This window comes from Parasteatoda tepidariorum, chromosome 10, assembly GCF_982258835.1.
Source record: "Parasteatoda tepidariorum strain Cologne lab strain chromosome 10, Ptep-v5.0, whole genome shotgun sequence".
NCBI lineage: Eukaryota > Metazoa > Arthropoda > Arachnida > Araneae > Theridiidae > Parasteatoda > Parasteatoda tepidariorum.
The window spans coordinates 101639102-101657173 of NC_141764.1; the positions used below are offsets into that span (position 1 = coordinate 101639102).

The following is an 18072-nucleotide window of genomic DNA, read 5'->3' on the forward strand; positions in this document are numbered from 1 at the left end:
AGCTTAGAACAAATTACTCAGAGAGAAACCAAAAGAGAAACTTGGAATGAATTCCTTAATAGGATGGACTATCGGGTAGATGGGAAAAAAGCCTATCTTTTAATTAACAGTCTCAACAACAAAAGAACTCCAAAAGTTAACCACCTAATGGTTTTTGGAGACAAAGAGATCTGAGATCCAAGTTTAATAGCTACAAAATTCAACGAATGCTTTCTCAATAAATTCTCCTTAAGTAAACAATAAAAGAAGAAGGAGAAGACACAGCTTAGAACAAATTACTCAGAGAGAAACATAATGGACCCCATTTTAGTAAAAAAATTTCAATTGCAGAACTCAACCAAACAATTAAAAATATTCAAACAGGTAAACAACCAGGACCAGACAAAGTCTTCCCTGAGTTTATTTAACACCTAAGTGAAAAAACCAAGATTTTCCTACTCTTCATTTATAACACGTTTTGGAGCAAAAATATTAGCTTACCAGCCGACTGGGTGAAAGCAAACCTCATCCTAATTTTAAAATCAGGGAAGCCAAATGAAAATTCTGAAGCTTATAGACCAATATCATTGATATCTATTCTAGCCAAAACACTCGAAGAAATTTTATCCTCCAGGCTCAAATTTTTACTTGAATCAAAAGAACTACACCACGAAGAACAGGCAGGATTCAGATGCAGTATGTCTACAAATAATTAAATAATGAAGTTAGTTCATAAGATCAAAACAGGGTTCAATTCTAAAAGAAGCTCCTTGGCAGTCTTTGTTGACTTTCAGGGTGCTTACGACACTATCTGGAGAAAAAAGCTACTTTACAAACTTGATAAAATCGGAATGAGAGGAAATATGTGGAACTGGGTAAGATTTTTAACCCAAAGATGGGTAAGAATCATACGGAATGACACGGAATCTCAATTCTGGCAAAGTAAAATTGGCTTACCTCAAGGAGCAGTTTGCAGTTGCTCTCTCTTCAACATATATATATCAATGACCTCATAACAATTTTAAAAGAAATTCCCGGGGTAAATGTCTCCATGTTTGCCGATGATCTAGTCATTTGGATCGAGGCAACTAACTCCAGAAAATATCAAGATTAGAAACTTTTCCTCGAGAGCACTATGAGTGAAACATTTAAAACAGGGTTCGTGATTTTTTCAATTTTTTAAAAAAAAATCAAAAGAATCAGATTTTTTTGATTTAAATCGGATTTTTTTGGATTTAAATCAGATTTTTTTAAATTTTATTCAAACACTGTAAGAACTTTAATTTATGATTAAAAAAATTATAAATGTTTAATCAAATTAACTTAATATTAAAACTATATTGTAACAATATTTTAGAAGCTCTAACTAAAATAATTTTTCATTATAATACATGGCTTTGAATGCATAGCAACCATTTTGAAACAAATGCATAATTAAAATTTAAGGACTAGATGAAATAGAGAATTTAAAGAATATTTCAGGGGTCTGTTTGGGTTTTTCTGAGAGGTACCTATTTCGTGAAAATTAAAAATGATATTAAAAAATCAACACAAATATAGTAAAAATATGGATTTATTGTTTCTTACGAGACACAAAAATAAAATTTTAAGAAAAAGTATTTTGTGTGATTATTCTATCATTTTTCCTAAAGTTGAATTTGTAAAGGTACCGGCTTGGACAGACCCCTGTGCTTTTAACTGTTAAAACAAAGTTTTAGTTAGCAAACCATAACTTTAATTTAAAATTGTGATTTCTTTTTTTTTTCTCTTGATTTTTAAAGTGACAAAATAAATGTAGCAGACTGTGTTTATAAATGTAGTCATTCATCAAAAAATAAATAAATATTTAATCTATATATTTTTATATTAAAATATTCATTTTTGATTCTATATCAAAATAGATAAGTAATTCTAAATCAGGAACCCAGTACTCTCAAAACTTAAGTTTCACCAGTAGAAATATGTCAAAACACACTTCAAGATCTCGATGGTAACATTCCTACTGAAAGCACATATAAAATTATCAACCCACTTGAATATGTGGACATCGAAAACAACTTAACTGTAGGGAACATAAGGAAAAAAGACAGTATCGAGGCAGAGCTGAGGGCAACTGCGTTGCAAATGATCTGCGAAAAATACCCGGAAAGCGACTGGCTACATGTACATACCGATGAATCTCAGATACAAGATAGATCTGGAGCTGGTGTTTTTTGTAGATTATTTTCCCAAAGCGCCCCCGTGGGTCATTATATGACCAATTTTGATACAGAGATCCGAGCAATTTATCTAGCATTACAGAACCTAAAAACAAGTTCTATTGGTAGACTCAATTTCTGCAATTCAAGCAATCACAGAACACCAATGTTTTAAAACTAAGCTGTTAAACGAAATTCAGCTCGATATAAACCTCCTCAAGGAAATGAATAAAACTATAGTTATACAGTGGATCCCTTCACATATTGGTATCGAAGGTAATGAGAACGCAGATTATCTGGCAAAAAACGGAACAACTATACCTCAAGAAATAACAACCGTCACACCTGATACTCTTAAAAAATATGTTATGAAAAAACTCAACGAAATAAATAATTATGATTTAACTATAAAATCGAAAGGCAAAATATGGGAAAATATTCAAGACAATTGGACATTTCACTGTTACCAACCCCGTAACAAAGCAGTAACCCATTTTAAGCTTAAAACAGGCCACGATTGCTTATCAGAACATTTATATAACATAAAAATTCTTCCCAGCAAAACATGCCCAATTTGTGACACGGGTGTATTAAACTCTGATCACCTCTTGTTGTGCAAGGGACTAGATAGGAACTCCCAGAAAAGTGGTAATGTCACTAAATTGTATTGGGACGCAAGAACTCTCATGAATTGTCATTAACTTTACCTTTTTCATGTTAATGTTTAAAATTTTATATTGTTGAAATGTTTATTGATTCAAATGTTTATTGATTCAAATGTTTATTGCTCTTTTTTGTTCACTTTACCTAAATTGTTGAATTGTTTCTTTGTTATTTTTCTGCTCCTTTGTGATGCAGTGAGCTGTCAAATTTTCTGGATTGAATTCCTAATCAAGCCATATGAAACACACACATAATCGCTTTGGTAAATGTCTGAAATATATACTAGATCTACTTAAGTGTCACTGCTCGGTATACCCTACACTTTTTTTTTAAGGTCACGTGCCACTCCGCAGTATGCATTTAACTGGTACTCCAAACACTGATGTTTCTCCTTATCTTTCCTTAGCAGATATTAAAATATTGAATAAGTATACTAATATCAACGAATAAATTAATATCAAATTGGATATAACAAATATTTTGGACATTCACCAAAGCAACTAAGTGATTGTCGACATTCTCTTGATTTCGGTTATTCACGGTAACGTTTACATATTATTTAGTAAATTTGAAATTAATGTTTTTGATCGACACACACAGTGTGAATCAATAATCTTTATGTGCTAAGCTTTTGCTTGGTGTACACAGGTTTAAAAAAATAATTTAGTTATGTTTGTTTGTACTTAATTTAACATAGATATTTGTGTATTTATTTAGGTCTTTGTCTGACACCAGAGACAGTTCAGAAGCTGCTGTAAAAGCAGCTAATGCTTATGCTAACATAGGTGAGGCTATCAATGATGCATACTTAGCTGCAGAATCTGCTCTCACTGCCTCTCAATCTGCAGAAACAATGGTATGTTTTTAAATTACATTTAGTAAATTAACTTAGTCATATGACAGGTTATAAACTTAATTTACAAAATCTGATTAAGTGAGCTTAACATGCTAGCAAGATGGAGCTGTGGAATTCCATACATAGATTAAAAATATGTGTGTTATTTTTTTGTGTTTAAACAATGACCTTTATGCTATATAGAAAAAAATTTGCATTACTTACTCAGAATAATTTCAGAAAAAGAAACCCACGTAAAATCAAGTTACTTTTCATGCATAAAGCGTGTTGCATCTCAAAATATTTTTAACATGTCACCGTTTTTAAATTTATAAATGCAAATTTTGACATTAATTGTTTTTTAGCTTAGAAACAGGCTCTTATTAAATTGCACAGATCTATTTTTCCTCCTTTGTGTTAGGGCCTGTTGGTGACATCTAACTACTGTAAAATATTATTTTCTCATTTTAATGGGGGTGTTTGATAAGTGATCTGAGAGGAAAGTTTATAGGAAAGTCAATATTTCTCAAAGAAAACCAAATACTTTTTGACTTTTTATGTGATTTTTATTTAAACTCTTTTTCTGCCAATGAGCAAAATGTAGAGAAAAAAGGCTGTGCTATTGAAATAGGCAATGCTATTTAAATACAAAATTCAGAAACTTTATTTCCATAGAAATAAAATTTGCCCTCAGTAGGGCACAAAATTTTGTACAGACACTTGAGAAAAAGTTATAATTTCAAACTATGTATACCATCTTCAGGACTCACACTGCTTCAGGGCTTCAAAATATTAGCCAGTAAATTGACAAATATCAAAAGTATTAGCCAAAGGCAAATCTTAACAATTTTTTATGATTAATTCCCCCCCCCCCTTTTCAAACTTTAAAATATAAATTTACTATAACTTGAACTATTTTATACAATGCAAATTCAAACGAAGAGTCATTTAACAGTTGGGAAGGATTAAATGAGCAATGAATTGGATATAGGATGAAAAATGTAGATGTTTTATCGTCTTTGTGAAAAAAAATAAGAATAGGTTGGGGTTCATTTTGGATAAGTTCTTAGACTAGAGCAGTAATATAAAAATAAACCTGAAGCAATATCTTGTGTATTTTTAGATTCCGGCTGTCTTTTAAATATATATTTTTCATTTCAAATAAAGCATTTTATTCAAGTCTTATTTTTTAATAAAAGAATTTTTTCTGGCTCGCTTATTTTGTACTGCCGCAATGTCATAACTCAGAGAAAAAAAGAATCACTATAGAAAGTAAGTTATTTGAATAATTTAATTCTGCTTTATTCTGATTATTATCGCAGAATTTTTTTAAATATAATTATAGACGGGCAGTTTAACACGTTAATTGCCAATGGAGTTCAGGTGGTTATACCATATCTGTCACTGAAAAGGGGTAATCTATAAAGATAAAATCAAAGTTAAATTTTCTTAGCAAATTATCTGCAGCTTCCATGACTATTATTCATTATAACTTTTTTTGGATGAGAATAGTCCTCTATACATTTAACTGTTTATGAGTGAGAGAGTCGCGACTATTTTACTTCTCTTTAAATTCCTCAACTGACTGTCTAAAAAGAAAAGGTTACGTTAACATAATATATATGTTATCATGTTAAATATAGCATAAATTTATGTATCAATTTGTAAATTTTTTGATTTAATTCCTTACACTTGAGTGGGACCTTAAATTTAGCTTAATAAAATATTACTACCATATCAATATATTTTGATTTCTGTTATTTTAAACACATAGTTTATTCAAGAATCCTGTAAAATCAAATGATTATTTTTTCTTTGTTAAAGAAAAAATTATTGAAAATAAGAAAAAAGAGCGCTTATAATTTGGGGAAAATTTCTAACCAAAAAGTTCAGAAAAAAACAAAGCCTAATATTTTAGGGGAAATATTAAGCTCTGAGAATTTTCATCAACCTTTAGGTCAATCTGATGAGGAAAATCTCAAAATAAATATTTTATAAGCAAACAAAGTACCATTTTAACACTTTTGCTGACTATCCTGCCTAGCCCAAAACAAAATTCTTTTTGGAAGTTTGTGTTGATAAAACATATCGTGCGGTAGCAAAATGTAGACTATTTTTCTACAAAATAGAAAATCTTTTCCTGACAAATAACACATTGTTAATTGAAATAAACTTATTTTAAAATTAAAACAATTGCTGAAATAGAAAAATTTAACTTTTAATTTATTTTTATCTATGACCACTTTTAATGATAGATACAGCATGAATGTGTTTAAGGAAAAAAGTGGAAAATTTAGAAATATTAAATTTAACTAAGAAATTTATTTCTCTTAAAGTTAGTTACTGGCGGGTTTTTATTTTTTACAAGAATTAATATGAGGTACTTTAGATATTTTACATCTGACCAAGAAATTCATAATTAATTGTACTGAGCAAATAAAATGAAAGCTAATAAAATAAAAATTTTGATTTAAAGCAAGTTTCTATCGCTCATTAGTATAATCTATTTTACTTTTCTAAATATTGAATATTTTTTGTAAATGAATAATTACTTCTTTTTATGTCTGGTCAATGTAAAGCATCTTTACATTAACCATACTAAAAATCCTGTCATCAAGATAAATAATTTCTAATTAATGACAGATTAGATTTTCAAGAACTTTCTAAAAGCCTATAGTCAAATTTAAAATTTAATTTGGTTAACATTTAACTAACTCGCAGAATTTAGACGAAATAATTTGAACAAATCATTTTTTTTATGTGTGATTTAGATGTTACACCAGCTGTCTAAACCATTTAATTTGAGCTTATTGTTTGATTTTATAAAATAAATTGTTTTCTTTCTTTTTTTTACAGAATTTTGTGTAACAAGTATCTTATATACAAATTTACTAGTATTAAATTTAATTTACAGTTTATTAATGTAGTTGTTCTAGGAAATTTAAATTTATTTTTTACATTCAACATCATGGAATCGCCCATCATCCTTTCCATGATACATGAGTATTCAGTTGTTCTATATCTGATTTTTCCCAATTTTTAAACAGTATGCCTTCTGACCAGTAACTATAGCATTGCTTTAATTTAACCTTTTGTTTCCTTTGAAAAATGTGAAGTAAATATTTCTGATGAATAATGAGGGTTTGTTTTTGCAGTCTGATGGAGTTTTAGGCAAGACTACAGGTTCGAAAGACGCTACCAATCAGTTAATAGATTCGGCTTTTCTTCTGGATCGAGAGGTCACTTCTTTGAAACCACAGTTGCAGAAAGCAAGAGAAGGAGTTCTTCTGATTGGTTACCAAAATGGGAAAACAGAAAAGGGTTTAGATGCTATAAAAAAGGATTTGGAGAAATTACCACTTTGTATGTTTGTTTATAATTATAAGGATTTTTATTTTTTATGTTTAGTGTGCACCATGAGAAGATTGCATACATAAAAAATGGATGCAGCATGTTCATATTGTAGAAAACATTTAAGTCTAAAATCATCTTAACTGATATAAAGTTTTACATTTCTATTGAAAAGCAACAGTATTAAATTTCAAATTATTAAATTTGCTGTTTTGTTTTCAAATTTTTACTAATTCCCTACCTCTGACAAAGTAATCTTTAACTGAAATGTTTGGAAGATATTGGTTAGAATCAGTAGTAACCAGGATAGTGTCTGCAGTATTTTTGAAAACTTTATAAAAAATGAAATCAAAAATATGACGAGTAACTATTGTTTTTTACAGCGTGCTACAAGTTTTTTGGGTACACACAAAATTTTTCTATAAATTCTTAAATAATGTATATTTTTTTGCTATGAGTTTACCGAAAGTGTGTTAAATTTATGGAAAAATGCACCTAAAGGGAAAAAAAAGTATAATTACTAAAAAATACAATTTAGAAAAAATCATAATTCACATTTTTTTCCAATTTTAAACACTACTAAAGTTTGTCAATATTTATTCAGAGAAAATGAAATGTAAAATTGCCATAACTGATGTGGAATTTTTTTTAAAACTAACTTCAAAATTTTTTAATTTTCAATAATGATTTTTGATTTAAAATACAAAACTTTACATTGATTCTGGATATTTTACCATGATTTTTTAATGTTCCATTCCAGTACTATTACATACTAAGTACAGATTTCTTTTCCTAGATACAACTTTTGTAACCATACCCCAGATTTCATGAGTTTTTGGTTAGGACTAAATAAGGGCCATTGTTGTGAAGTTTTATATATGCTGGTATTCTTCTGTTGTAAAAACCACTTTGGTCTTTGACCCACCTAATATATCTCTGACAGTTAGTTGTGTACCTTAACTGTCAATCAAGATTTGACGAAATGAAAAATGCTAAACTAATGAATCCTAAATCCTGTAGTGTATGAAATATATCTGGCTACTGATGTTTAAAACATTTTGCTTTCAGCACATTAATAGCACCCTTGCTGCGCAGCACATTAATCAATTTGTATCCATGTACTTGTGGGTCCAATCTAGCCTCTCTTGTTTATAGTGTGACTTGAAGCAAGTAATTCTGCCCATATTATTCCTCATGGCACATCCAGTGTCATGAATTTGCCTATGTGTAGTTTTTATTCAAATAATGTGGTGCATACTTTTTGACATCATTTATTGTTCCACATCAGAATTGTGGTTTGCAATTCTTACCACTTTACATTTGAGCAATTTATTTAAAGTGAACTTTCTAAATAGATCCTTTTTTCATTCAGATTTTAACTTCCAAATTTTCAAACTTTCTTTTCATGTGAACTGTGTTGACCTTAGCATTGTGAATAAAATTTAAAATTCATCCCAAGTATTCATAAGAATAGCCAAAATAGCTGGAACCTTCTAATTTTGCGTAATTTGCTAAAAATCTACCATTTCATCTATTCATGCGTCTGAAGTATGCTGAGTTGTGCAGGGTATTTCGCAATCAGAACAGTTAATATACATTTTTAAAATCTTTGTGAAAAATGAAGGGGAAAATGTACACAATAGGGAATGCAAATTATTTAAAAAATTTGACCAAAATCTGCCAAATCAATTTTTGAAAAAAGTTGGATGAAAATTATTGTTTGACCAAACTTAGAGATGATTCTAACAATTGCCTTCTTTTTTTTCTTTCTGGGAATCAAAAGTTTTTGATATTTTCAATCCAAATTTTTCCACTACTGTTTTGCTAAATTTCAATTGTGTTTTAGTTTTGTTCCCCCACTGATTTGTGATCCATAATGTATATGCCTTTTTTACTTCATTTTTGATCAGAATTCTAAAAATATATATTAATGGCGATTATTACAAAACACCCTGTATGTATTATTCAGGCGATAACAGCATGGTAAATTTTTCATTAGATTCGTTGGGAGTATTGGCTGAAGTAGCTGCCAATAACTCTGCTATTGCTGATGAATTAGGAGAGAAAGCCATCAAAAAACTAGAGAGCCTAACTGATAACCTTCCTAAGGATGAGAAAAGAGCTCACCAGATACCAAAAGATGTTGAAGAAGCTAAACAAGCCATTAAAGCTGGGCACAGTTATGGTAAGTATTTCTTAATTTCAAATCCAAACAATCCAAAAATTGACCCAATAGTCCAGTCCAAATAAATTTTCTAATGCCAGGTAAAAGGTTACTTTTGTGTACTCGTTATAGGGCAAAATTGAAAATTTCGTTTCTGGATAGAAAATTTTAAACGATTAAAATATGGTTAACATTAAAAGTTTTATTTCTAAAATGAAGAAAAATTTTGAGAAACAAGCATTTAAAATAAAGTAATTTTCATAATACAGTAGGGAACCGATTATCCGGAACGATCGGGACCATCGCTATTCCGGATAACTGATTTTTCCGGTTTTCTGAATCGCTACAAAAAGCCTTTTTTTTATTGTCAAATTCAACTAAAAAAATATATTTGGAAATAATCTTGAAAAGAAGAAAAAACAATGAAGTAATACACTAATGATTGTTTCCAAAATGATGGTAAGGTTAACATCTCTCAAAAAAGAAAGAAAAATCTTGAAATCTTATGAGGAGAAAAACATTTGTTTTTTCAAAAATGGCGGGAAAATGTATCGAATTTCGTTCCGGTTATTTGGTTTTCCGGTTTTCTGATTTCCGGATAACGGGTTCTGTACTGTATTATAAAATATTCATAATTCCATATTTATTAAAAAAAATATTAATAAAATACACAAGTGTTGGATTTTTGACAAAAAAATGTCCAAACTAATAACACATTATCAATCGCCCTTTGTTATGTTTAGTCACTTTGGCCGGTGGTGACCGTTAGTTTTGCCCTATAGTACTCGGGTAGATGATTATTCCCTGTTTGATAATTACTTGTTTTCCAGCTGATCGAGTGTCCTCCATCTTGCCTGAAACGAATGTTCTGGCAGAGAGGGTCGGAAAGAGAAAGTCTGCTCTGAAGATTATTGGAACTGACGTGTCCGAAAAGTTGGCCAAACTACAACAGAAGATAGCCGTTGCACGAACACAGGCTAATAGGGTAATGCTTGTAAAATTTTTAGTTGGTCCAGAAAATTAATGTTGAGAAATAGAAGCAAAGAAATATGCAGTTCTGTATTATCATGCAAATAAAAAAATTCTGCATTAAAAATACTTATAAAAAAACTTAACTATTATTGGGAAATGAAATTAGCTCTGAGAACAAGAATTGTTCAAATGCATAGTTCAAAATTCTTATGTAATTCATATAAGATCGAAAATATAATAGAGTATACTCTCTGTATCTCAAAGTTGAAGGGACGTTCAAAATATCTCGGGATAACGAGTTTTCGAAATCACAAGCTCAGAAACAAATATGTTCTAAAAAGTAAAAAAATTATAAATTCTTTAATAGTATTCTAAAACATTAAGTCATGGAACATTAGAATAAGTACTAATAACGATGTTTGTATATTATAGTTGACAATAAGTCTAAATACAGCAATGATAATTTTATTTTTAAAATAAACACAAAAAGGATTATGCATTCAATATAAAAGAATTTATTTACAATAAACTTACATTAATAGAATTTATTATTAGGTTGTTAAAAATGTTCTTCTAACACTTGCGAAAATTTCAACTTTTATGAATTTTCATTTTGGATTGTTTTTTGGTTTAAACTTTCATCAATCAATTTTTCTATTCAAAGTGTGTAATATTAAATGACAAAATCTAAAATTGAATCAAATTATTTGAATAGTTTTAAATGAATGAAAGTTTAAAATGAAAAGAACTATTTTTGAAGTTTTGTTGCTTGAAAATTGTGTGGCCAATTTCTTAGTTTTGGATAACTACACAACTTTCTAACTTTGCAACTTTGTAAAAAAAACATGATTTATAATTGAATTAATTTCATAAATTTTTTAGAAAAATATTATTTACAAATTTTTTATGTTTTCTTTTAGTGGTTTAAAATCTTAACCTCTGAAACTCCCTAGAAGAAATGTTTTTTCTACATTTTCTTTCTTCAAACTTAACTTCTATTTCAAACTCAAAGTTTTTTCAAGCATAATTGTTATATTGTGTGCATCCTCAAGGAAGAATCATGATGACTTAAAACTATATTTAATAATCCAACACTAAAACATAAGTTTAACAGAATAACATGCTAGCGAATAGTTAACAAAAGAATTGCAACAAACATCAATTAGTAAAGTCTTTATATACTCTCTCTGGATTGGGAAGCAGCACCGCTGTTTTGTAACTAAAGACTGTCCTCGTGCATTCGTTAGTGATGACTGAAAAATGAGATTGGTTTTTGTTCAAAAAATTTTTTATCATGAATTTTTCTTTTCTTTTGAATTTAAAAGTTTTTAAAATGGTGTCTTACATTACTTCTTCAATGCATTTCACATACCTCTTCCACCCCTTGTCAGCAAAAATAAACGATTATTACAAACGCTAGTTTGTTGTATGTTCGAATAGCTCCTTAACAATGGTCTTCTGCAACAACATTGATTACGCAAGTGATTGAACAATCAGTATAAGGTAATGATTTCTTCTATATTGACATATTTTTTCCAGATAAAACTGGGCGTGCAGTTCTTTGAGAACACCACTTTGCAGCTAAGGAATCCTGAAGGTCTGCAAAAGGCAGCCACCTACACCCACCTCTCTTTGTATTTCAAAACAACAGAGCGATATGGATTGTTGGCATTCATTGGAAATGAGAAAGGTGCACACAATCGCATGAAGAATGTTATCACTGTAAGTCAAACCTCTAATGTTTTAAATTTCTTTCCTTCCCTATTCTCATTAAACTACAATAGTCAACTGTTTAATAGAATTCAGTGTTATTTGTATTTATTGAGATGAAAAGGTAGTTTTTGGGTTACTAATTTATCTTCAGTCCAGTTGTGTGTCGAGGAGGGAGGGACTTCGTTCGAATGATAGAGTGCAAAGAACAAAATAATCACATTGAAATATGTTTACACAAATAAAGTATGAAAAATAGCATCATTTATTTGTTCATTTTATTTATCTATTGTTTTGTGTCAGGGATGGTAAGTAGTGGAATGTACAATACAAAAAAGAGTCCTCAAAGAAATAGGTTTCTTCCTTCCCAAGTGAAAGATACTCTTTCTAAAAATAAAAATAAAAATTTTGTTAAAGCAATTTTTTTTTAAAGAAGTGATTTCAATCTAATTTTATTAATAGCATAATTATCCAATCTATTTAAACCAGCTTAGGCCAAACATAGAAATAATTTTATGAAATTTAGTTTATTTTCAGTGAAACATGTTTAAATTACATTCATTAAAATGCAAAAAAAAATTTCGCACATGAAAAATATTTAAATGGCTAATCTTGTATTCACAGTAACAAGCATACTAATCATATATAAATATATATATATGTGTGTGTATATATATATATATACACTAATAAAATAAACCACAACTATTATAATACATAATGCCAAACATTATTCACTTTTAGTTTCTACCATTACTTTTTTTTCCTTAAAGAAATACTTATTCTTTATCTGATATTAGCTAAATTAACCATCCATAAAATTAAATCATTGATTTAATAAAAATAAAAGACTGTTTTACTTTTCGAAAGATTGTTTTACTATTTGTTCAATAGAAATATATGACATCAATAAGTGTGAGTTATTTCACATAGGATGACTATTTAGCCTTAGAAATCAGAGCGGGTCTACTGGTATTGATAATGGACATTGGATCAGGATCTGAAATAATCAATCATGGAACATATGTTTCAGATGGCAGGTGGCATCAAGTCATCATTGAAAGGTATGTTCTCTCTTCTGGTATCACTAAAGTTTTTTAAATGATTTTTCTGCCATCAATACCTACTAACTACAGAGAATAATATCTGAAAATTTTATCACTCTAGAAAAATATAGGAAATTCACAAAAATGCTCAGAAAGTCTGGGAAAGTGAGTTAATTTGAGGTACATAAAAATCTATTTTATAAATCAGTTGCTCTTGAAATATTTTTTTTTTAAATCTAAATTTTTTATTTTCAATTATATTGAGGTATAGGTGCTTTGTTATACATTTTATATGAAACTGAAAAAGTAATAAATTTATGCCACTGATTGCAATATCAGCAAAGTTCAATAAAGTCAGCCTAGAAAAGTTGTGGATTTTCTTTCTCTGAGACTTTTAACCGTCCTGAAAATGGTTATTTCAAAAATGATTCAATTTAATGTTTTCAGTAAAAGCTAGTTAATATTTTGTTTTTTGTAAATTTGCTGTCATGATTCAGCCTTGTATTAAATAATGGAATGCACATTGTACAATATTATTAGTGTAAAGAAAAGATTTCAATTAAATGCCTCTATGAGGATATTTCAATGAAACAGGAAGGAGCAACAGTGGCTTAGGTTATAGAGCATTTATCCCCCAATGAAGTGCTCCAAGTTCGAATCCCAGGGGTCACTGGTTGATTCGAATTATGTTCCTGTCTCGCACAAACCATAGTGCTGACGTAAAATATCCTCAGTGGTAGATGGATCCTGGGTTAGAATCCCCTTGCCATCGGGCTAACTGCAGGAAGTTTCCGTGGTTTTTCTTTCCATGTATTGCAAATATGAGTTAGTTCCATCAATAAGTCCTCCACGAAAGCTAGTTTATTCCTATACTTGATCCAAGAGTTTCCTTGTATTCCGGGTTGGTTTCGGAATTACAAAGCTGCGGAATTGAACATTGGTAGCCGTAAGCTTACAATTGTGTTGGTTACTCAACGACGGTTATAAAATGAAGCAAAATAAAACTGGAAGCTAGACGGAAAAATGGTGACTTGTAGTTTGAACTGTGATGAGGCATATCCTCTTTGGAATTGTAAGTTTTATCGTAATTTGAAATATTGTTTTTTTAGGATAAAATGTCTCCTTTATTTTATCATTTTAAAATTTTATAAAGTAGTAGAAGCTTCAGACCATTTTTCATTGTTGAAAAAGCATTTGAGTTAATTTTCTTTATTATACAAAAATTAACGATAAATAATTCTGATGAGTTATGAGTGATGTAATTAAAATGTAATTCAGGGTGATGTTGTACAACACTGTACCCATTCTGAATATTGGCATCAATATTTTCTTTTACTGAATCATTTTTTTAAACTGACTTACGTAAAAAGTATAATTTTGACCTGCAAATTTTTCTAGATTGCGAAATTTCTTTTCCCTCGTTATTAGATTAAATAAAAATTGATGAGTTGTTTTTAGGTTAACAGTTAAATTTTAAAAAACTTATTCTCTGGCATTATTTTAAGGAATTTTTTAGGAGTAAGATTCCACTATCATTAAAAAAAAAAAAAAATACGATTTTAACAGTATAAATTAAAAATTATATTCTGGCCTTAGTTCCGTGAATTTTTGTGGAGTAACAAATGATAGCTAATTTTACTCACAATTTGTTTTTTTATAAATTTTAATTCAATACTGAACATGTTTTACAAATAGATAAATATGTCAGGTTAAATCTCTTACTTTCAGTATTGCAGGAAATTTACTCTTAAAAAATTTATCGAAATAACACCAGAACACAACTTTTTTCAAACCCTTACTGTTAAAATGGGGGAGTTACATAATTTATTTACATGAAACTTTTTTTATTTACTATATGATGCGTATAATTTCTTTTTTTTCTGAAAATTTCTTTTCTTACGAATTACTGGATAAGCTGTTCTTTGACATGTTAAAAATACAATTACTTATAACTAATATTTTACAAATTGCACTATGTATACTAATTTATGAATATCGTTTAAAGTTTGAATCATTTAATCTTTCGCATGTTTAGAAAAAAGTCAAAACATGAATTTCTTAAACATTTCACAAAGTAATATTACATTAAGTAACATTACATTTTCTTAAACATTTCACAATATTTTGAGGGAATAAAAGATTTAAAAAACGTGTTTAAAAAATTATTGTACGAGCATTTATACAAAACAAAATATGCAATATGCAAAATATGCAAATTCAATAGTAATTTAAAATTTTATGTCAAGATTTAACAGATAATTTATGAATTAACTGTTGATGATTGAGTTTTAAAGTATAGACGTTGATAAAAAAAAAGGTTTTTTATATGAATAGAACTGGAAAAACATGCTCCATAACTGTGAGGACTGACAAAGAAGAAGATTCTGTTGTTGAAGGATTCCTGCCTGGAACATACAGTGTCTTCAACTTAGACCCTAAAGTATCCAAATTCTTCATTGGGGGAATTAAAGAAAATCCAAAAGCAAGTCTTTATTTAATATTTATTTCTATAAACTTAACAGAAATTTTGTATTTAATAATTATAGAAATTATATTTTAAAAAAATTCTTCATGCATTAATATCAATTTTTTAGATTTTTTTCTACATAATTTAGTAACTCTAAAGTGAATTATGCTTAAAATTGTGATTTCCTTCACGAAACAAAGTCGAACTATTTACGTCCATACCCCTTTAGTACAATTTATGTCCAAGTTGCAAATTTACTTATTGAATTCCCTATTTTTTTTCACAATTCTAGTTTTAAACTCAATTTTATTATAATTGATGATGATATAAAGGGTGACAATTTAACTGGTGAGAGCTGTTTATTTTTGGGGATATCCCCCAGAACTTTTGCAATTATCAAACGTCTTGTCCTTAAACATTAGATAGTCTGCTTTCAGGATTATGTATTGGTTACGTAGTTAAGTATAATTCCAGTTGTTATTAGTATTATGCGATTGAAAAATTTTATACTGTCTTTAATATTATAAACTCTTTATAACTCAATTCTGGTATTTTAATCTATCAAAACAATTATATTTTTCTGTATTAACAATTGTAAAGCTGATCAAAAATTTCAATATCTATTAAAATTCCAAACTTAATAATTTTTATGCTATGTTTTTAAATAATAACTGCATATTTGTATGTATCTAAGATGTTTGACAAAAAATTAGCACTATTAAAAAGCGCAAGTTCTTTATGAGTAGTATAATTTTCATTACTCAAGTACATTTAATAATAATAAGAAGAAATTTTTTTTTAATGCATTTGAATACAAGATAAAATTTAAAAAAATTCCAAAAAATGGAGAAGTGTCTAATATAGAAGATCCTGTTATAGGCCATCTTCTTCTAGAGCATACGTTCTGTCTTTTAAAAAAATTTTCATTGTTGGATAATCTTTAAGTGAAGTTTTACTTAATATTTGTGACTTTTATATTGTAACTCAAATTAATCAAAATCATTGTAGGTATTTATACATTTTTCCTTTCCTCTTTTGTTCATTTAAACCCTTTCTAAATAGACTTGAATCTGGGTTACACCTCAGCTAAACATTCGACTCGTAGACAATGTTTTAAAATAAGCCTCTTTAATACTTTCTTTATTTTATAATTATAACTTGTAAAAATCTATTTAAGTACAATTGTAAACTACGAACTTTTAACCATTAATGAACTTTTAATCTAAGTGACAATCTTTATAATTTAATTTGATGCCCATAAAAAAATAAACCAATGAATCCATATGAATTATTATAATAAGTAATAAAAACATTAAAAAAAATTCAGCCGATTTTAAACTTTCATAATTTGAAGCAAATTAAAAAAATTATTGCATGCAACCTACATTTTTTTTTCAAAGTTAATTTTATGTCATTATTAGTCAGAATGATTGCATTTATAATTTGTACAGTGTGCAAAAAAAAGAAAGAATTTCCTGAATAATTTTCAGTCTATAATGATCTAATTTTCAGTCACATACTCTGACTCAATCTTAATGGTTCAAAATGCTAATTTGAAACTGAAGTTGATATTTTAAGTAACAAAAATTTATTTTCTATTAATGAACCTTTTTTTGACAAATTATTATTCCTGACCCCAAAAATATAGAGGATAGCTGCAATCTAGGAAATATGATCCTAATAGTTTGGTCAGGAGAGTTAACGGAAGTTTGGACCCCGAATTTGTTAATTTTACTTTTTATGTCTTATTTCATATCTGGCTTTTTAAGTGAATCGGAAAATTTTTACACACAATTATAAAATTTTTATATCCAAAGATAATTCTATGCAAAAAATAATTGTTATTTTATTTAATAACAGTCAAATAATTTTGAATTGTAAGACATACAAACTTTTATATAATTTTAAAGAATGTAATTTTATATGACAAAATACAAATTTTTTATCTGCACATTAAGAGAACCCAAATTTTAAAATTTCAGCTTTACTAATGGCTTTACAAAAGCAAGATTATGTTTTCCAGATTTTGAGGATCTGATTCCATGTGTCTGACTTCAATACTTAAAATAATGTCTGCTGTAATGAAATAATTATTTTAAGTAACCATTAGAATTACAACTTGGTAAATAAAATCTAATCACTCATTTAAAAATAAATAAATTACAGATGATGAAAAGATTTTAAAATGAAAAAAAAAAAATTTAAAATTGATCACCAAAAACTTCAGACCCTCCTTAACCTTCTCAAATATTTATTAATAATTATTTTTATCTCTAACAGCTTCCTGATACGTTGCAAAACTTTCACTTTGATGGATGCATCGAAGATGTGCAGTTTGGAGACACTCCTGTAGGGCTGTGGGACTTTGTGTGGGCAGAAAACAATTTTGAAGGTTGCGCTGAAAGAACAGAACTCACTGTTTTGCAGCCTTCCAACGGTCTTCGCTTCAACGGGGCCGGTTATGCCATTCTTCCGAGCAAGAAGCACAAGTTTGCCAAGACATCTGTTATTAAACTTCAGTTCAAGACCTATGCTCAACATGGATTGTTGTTCCTGATTGGAAAGAATGTAAGTTCTTTTGAAATAACACCATTATTATTTTATTTAAAGTTCATGAAAGTAGGTGGAATGTTTGGCCATAAAGCACCCATTAAAATCGACACGATTCGTTCGAAAAGTCGAAGCAG

The 18072-nt window shown here is 28.7% G+C and overlaps 1 protein-coding gene across 5 annotated transcripts in view; it reads left to right on the forward strand.

The window, feature by feature from the left end:
* Positions 1-18072, forward strand: part of LanA (laminin subunit alpha) — a 136831-nt gene that overhangs the window by 101459 nt on the left and 17300 nt on the right. For all 5 annotated transcript variants that reach the window (XM_016064242.4, XM_087153522.1, XM_071184348.2 and 2 more), the window contains exons 42-49: positions 3558-3696; positions 6831-7038; positions 9026-9211; positions 10021-10175; positions 11702-11884; positions 12806-12936; positions 15253-15400; positions 17666-17953. In XM_016064242.4, coding sequence (XP_015919728.3) covers positions 3558-3696; positions 6831-7038; positions 9026-9211; positions 10021-10175; positions 11702-11884; positions 12806-12936; positions 15253-15400; positions 17666-17953 — 1438 coding nt within the window. The remainder of the gene's footprint in view (positions 1-3557; positions 3697-6830; positions 7039-9025; positions 9212-10020; positions 10176-11701; positions 11885-12805; positions 12937-15252; positions 15401-17665; positions 17954-18072) is intronic.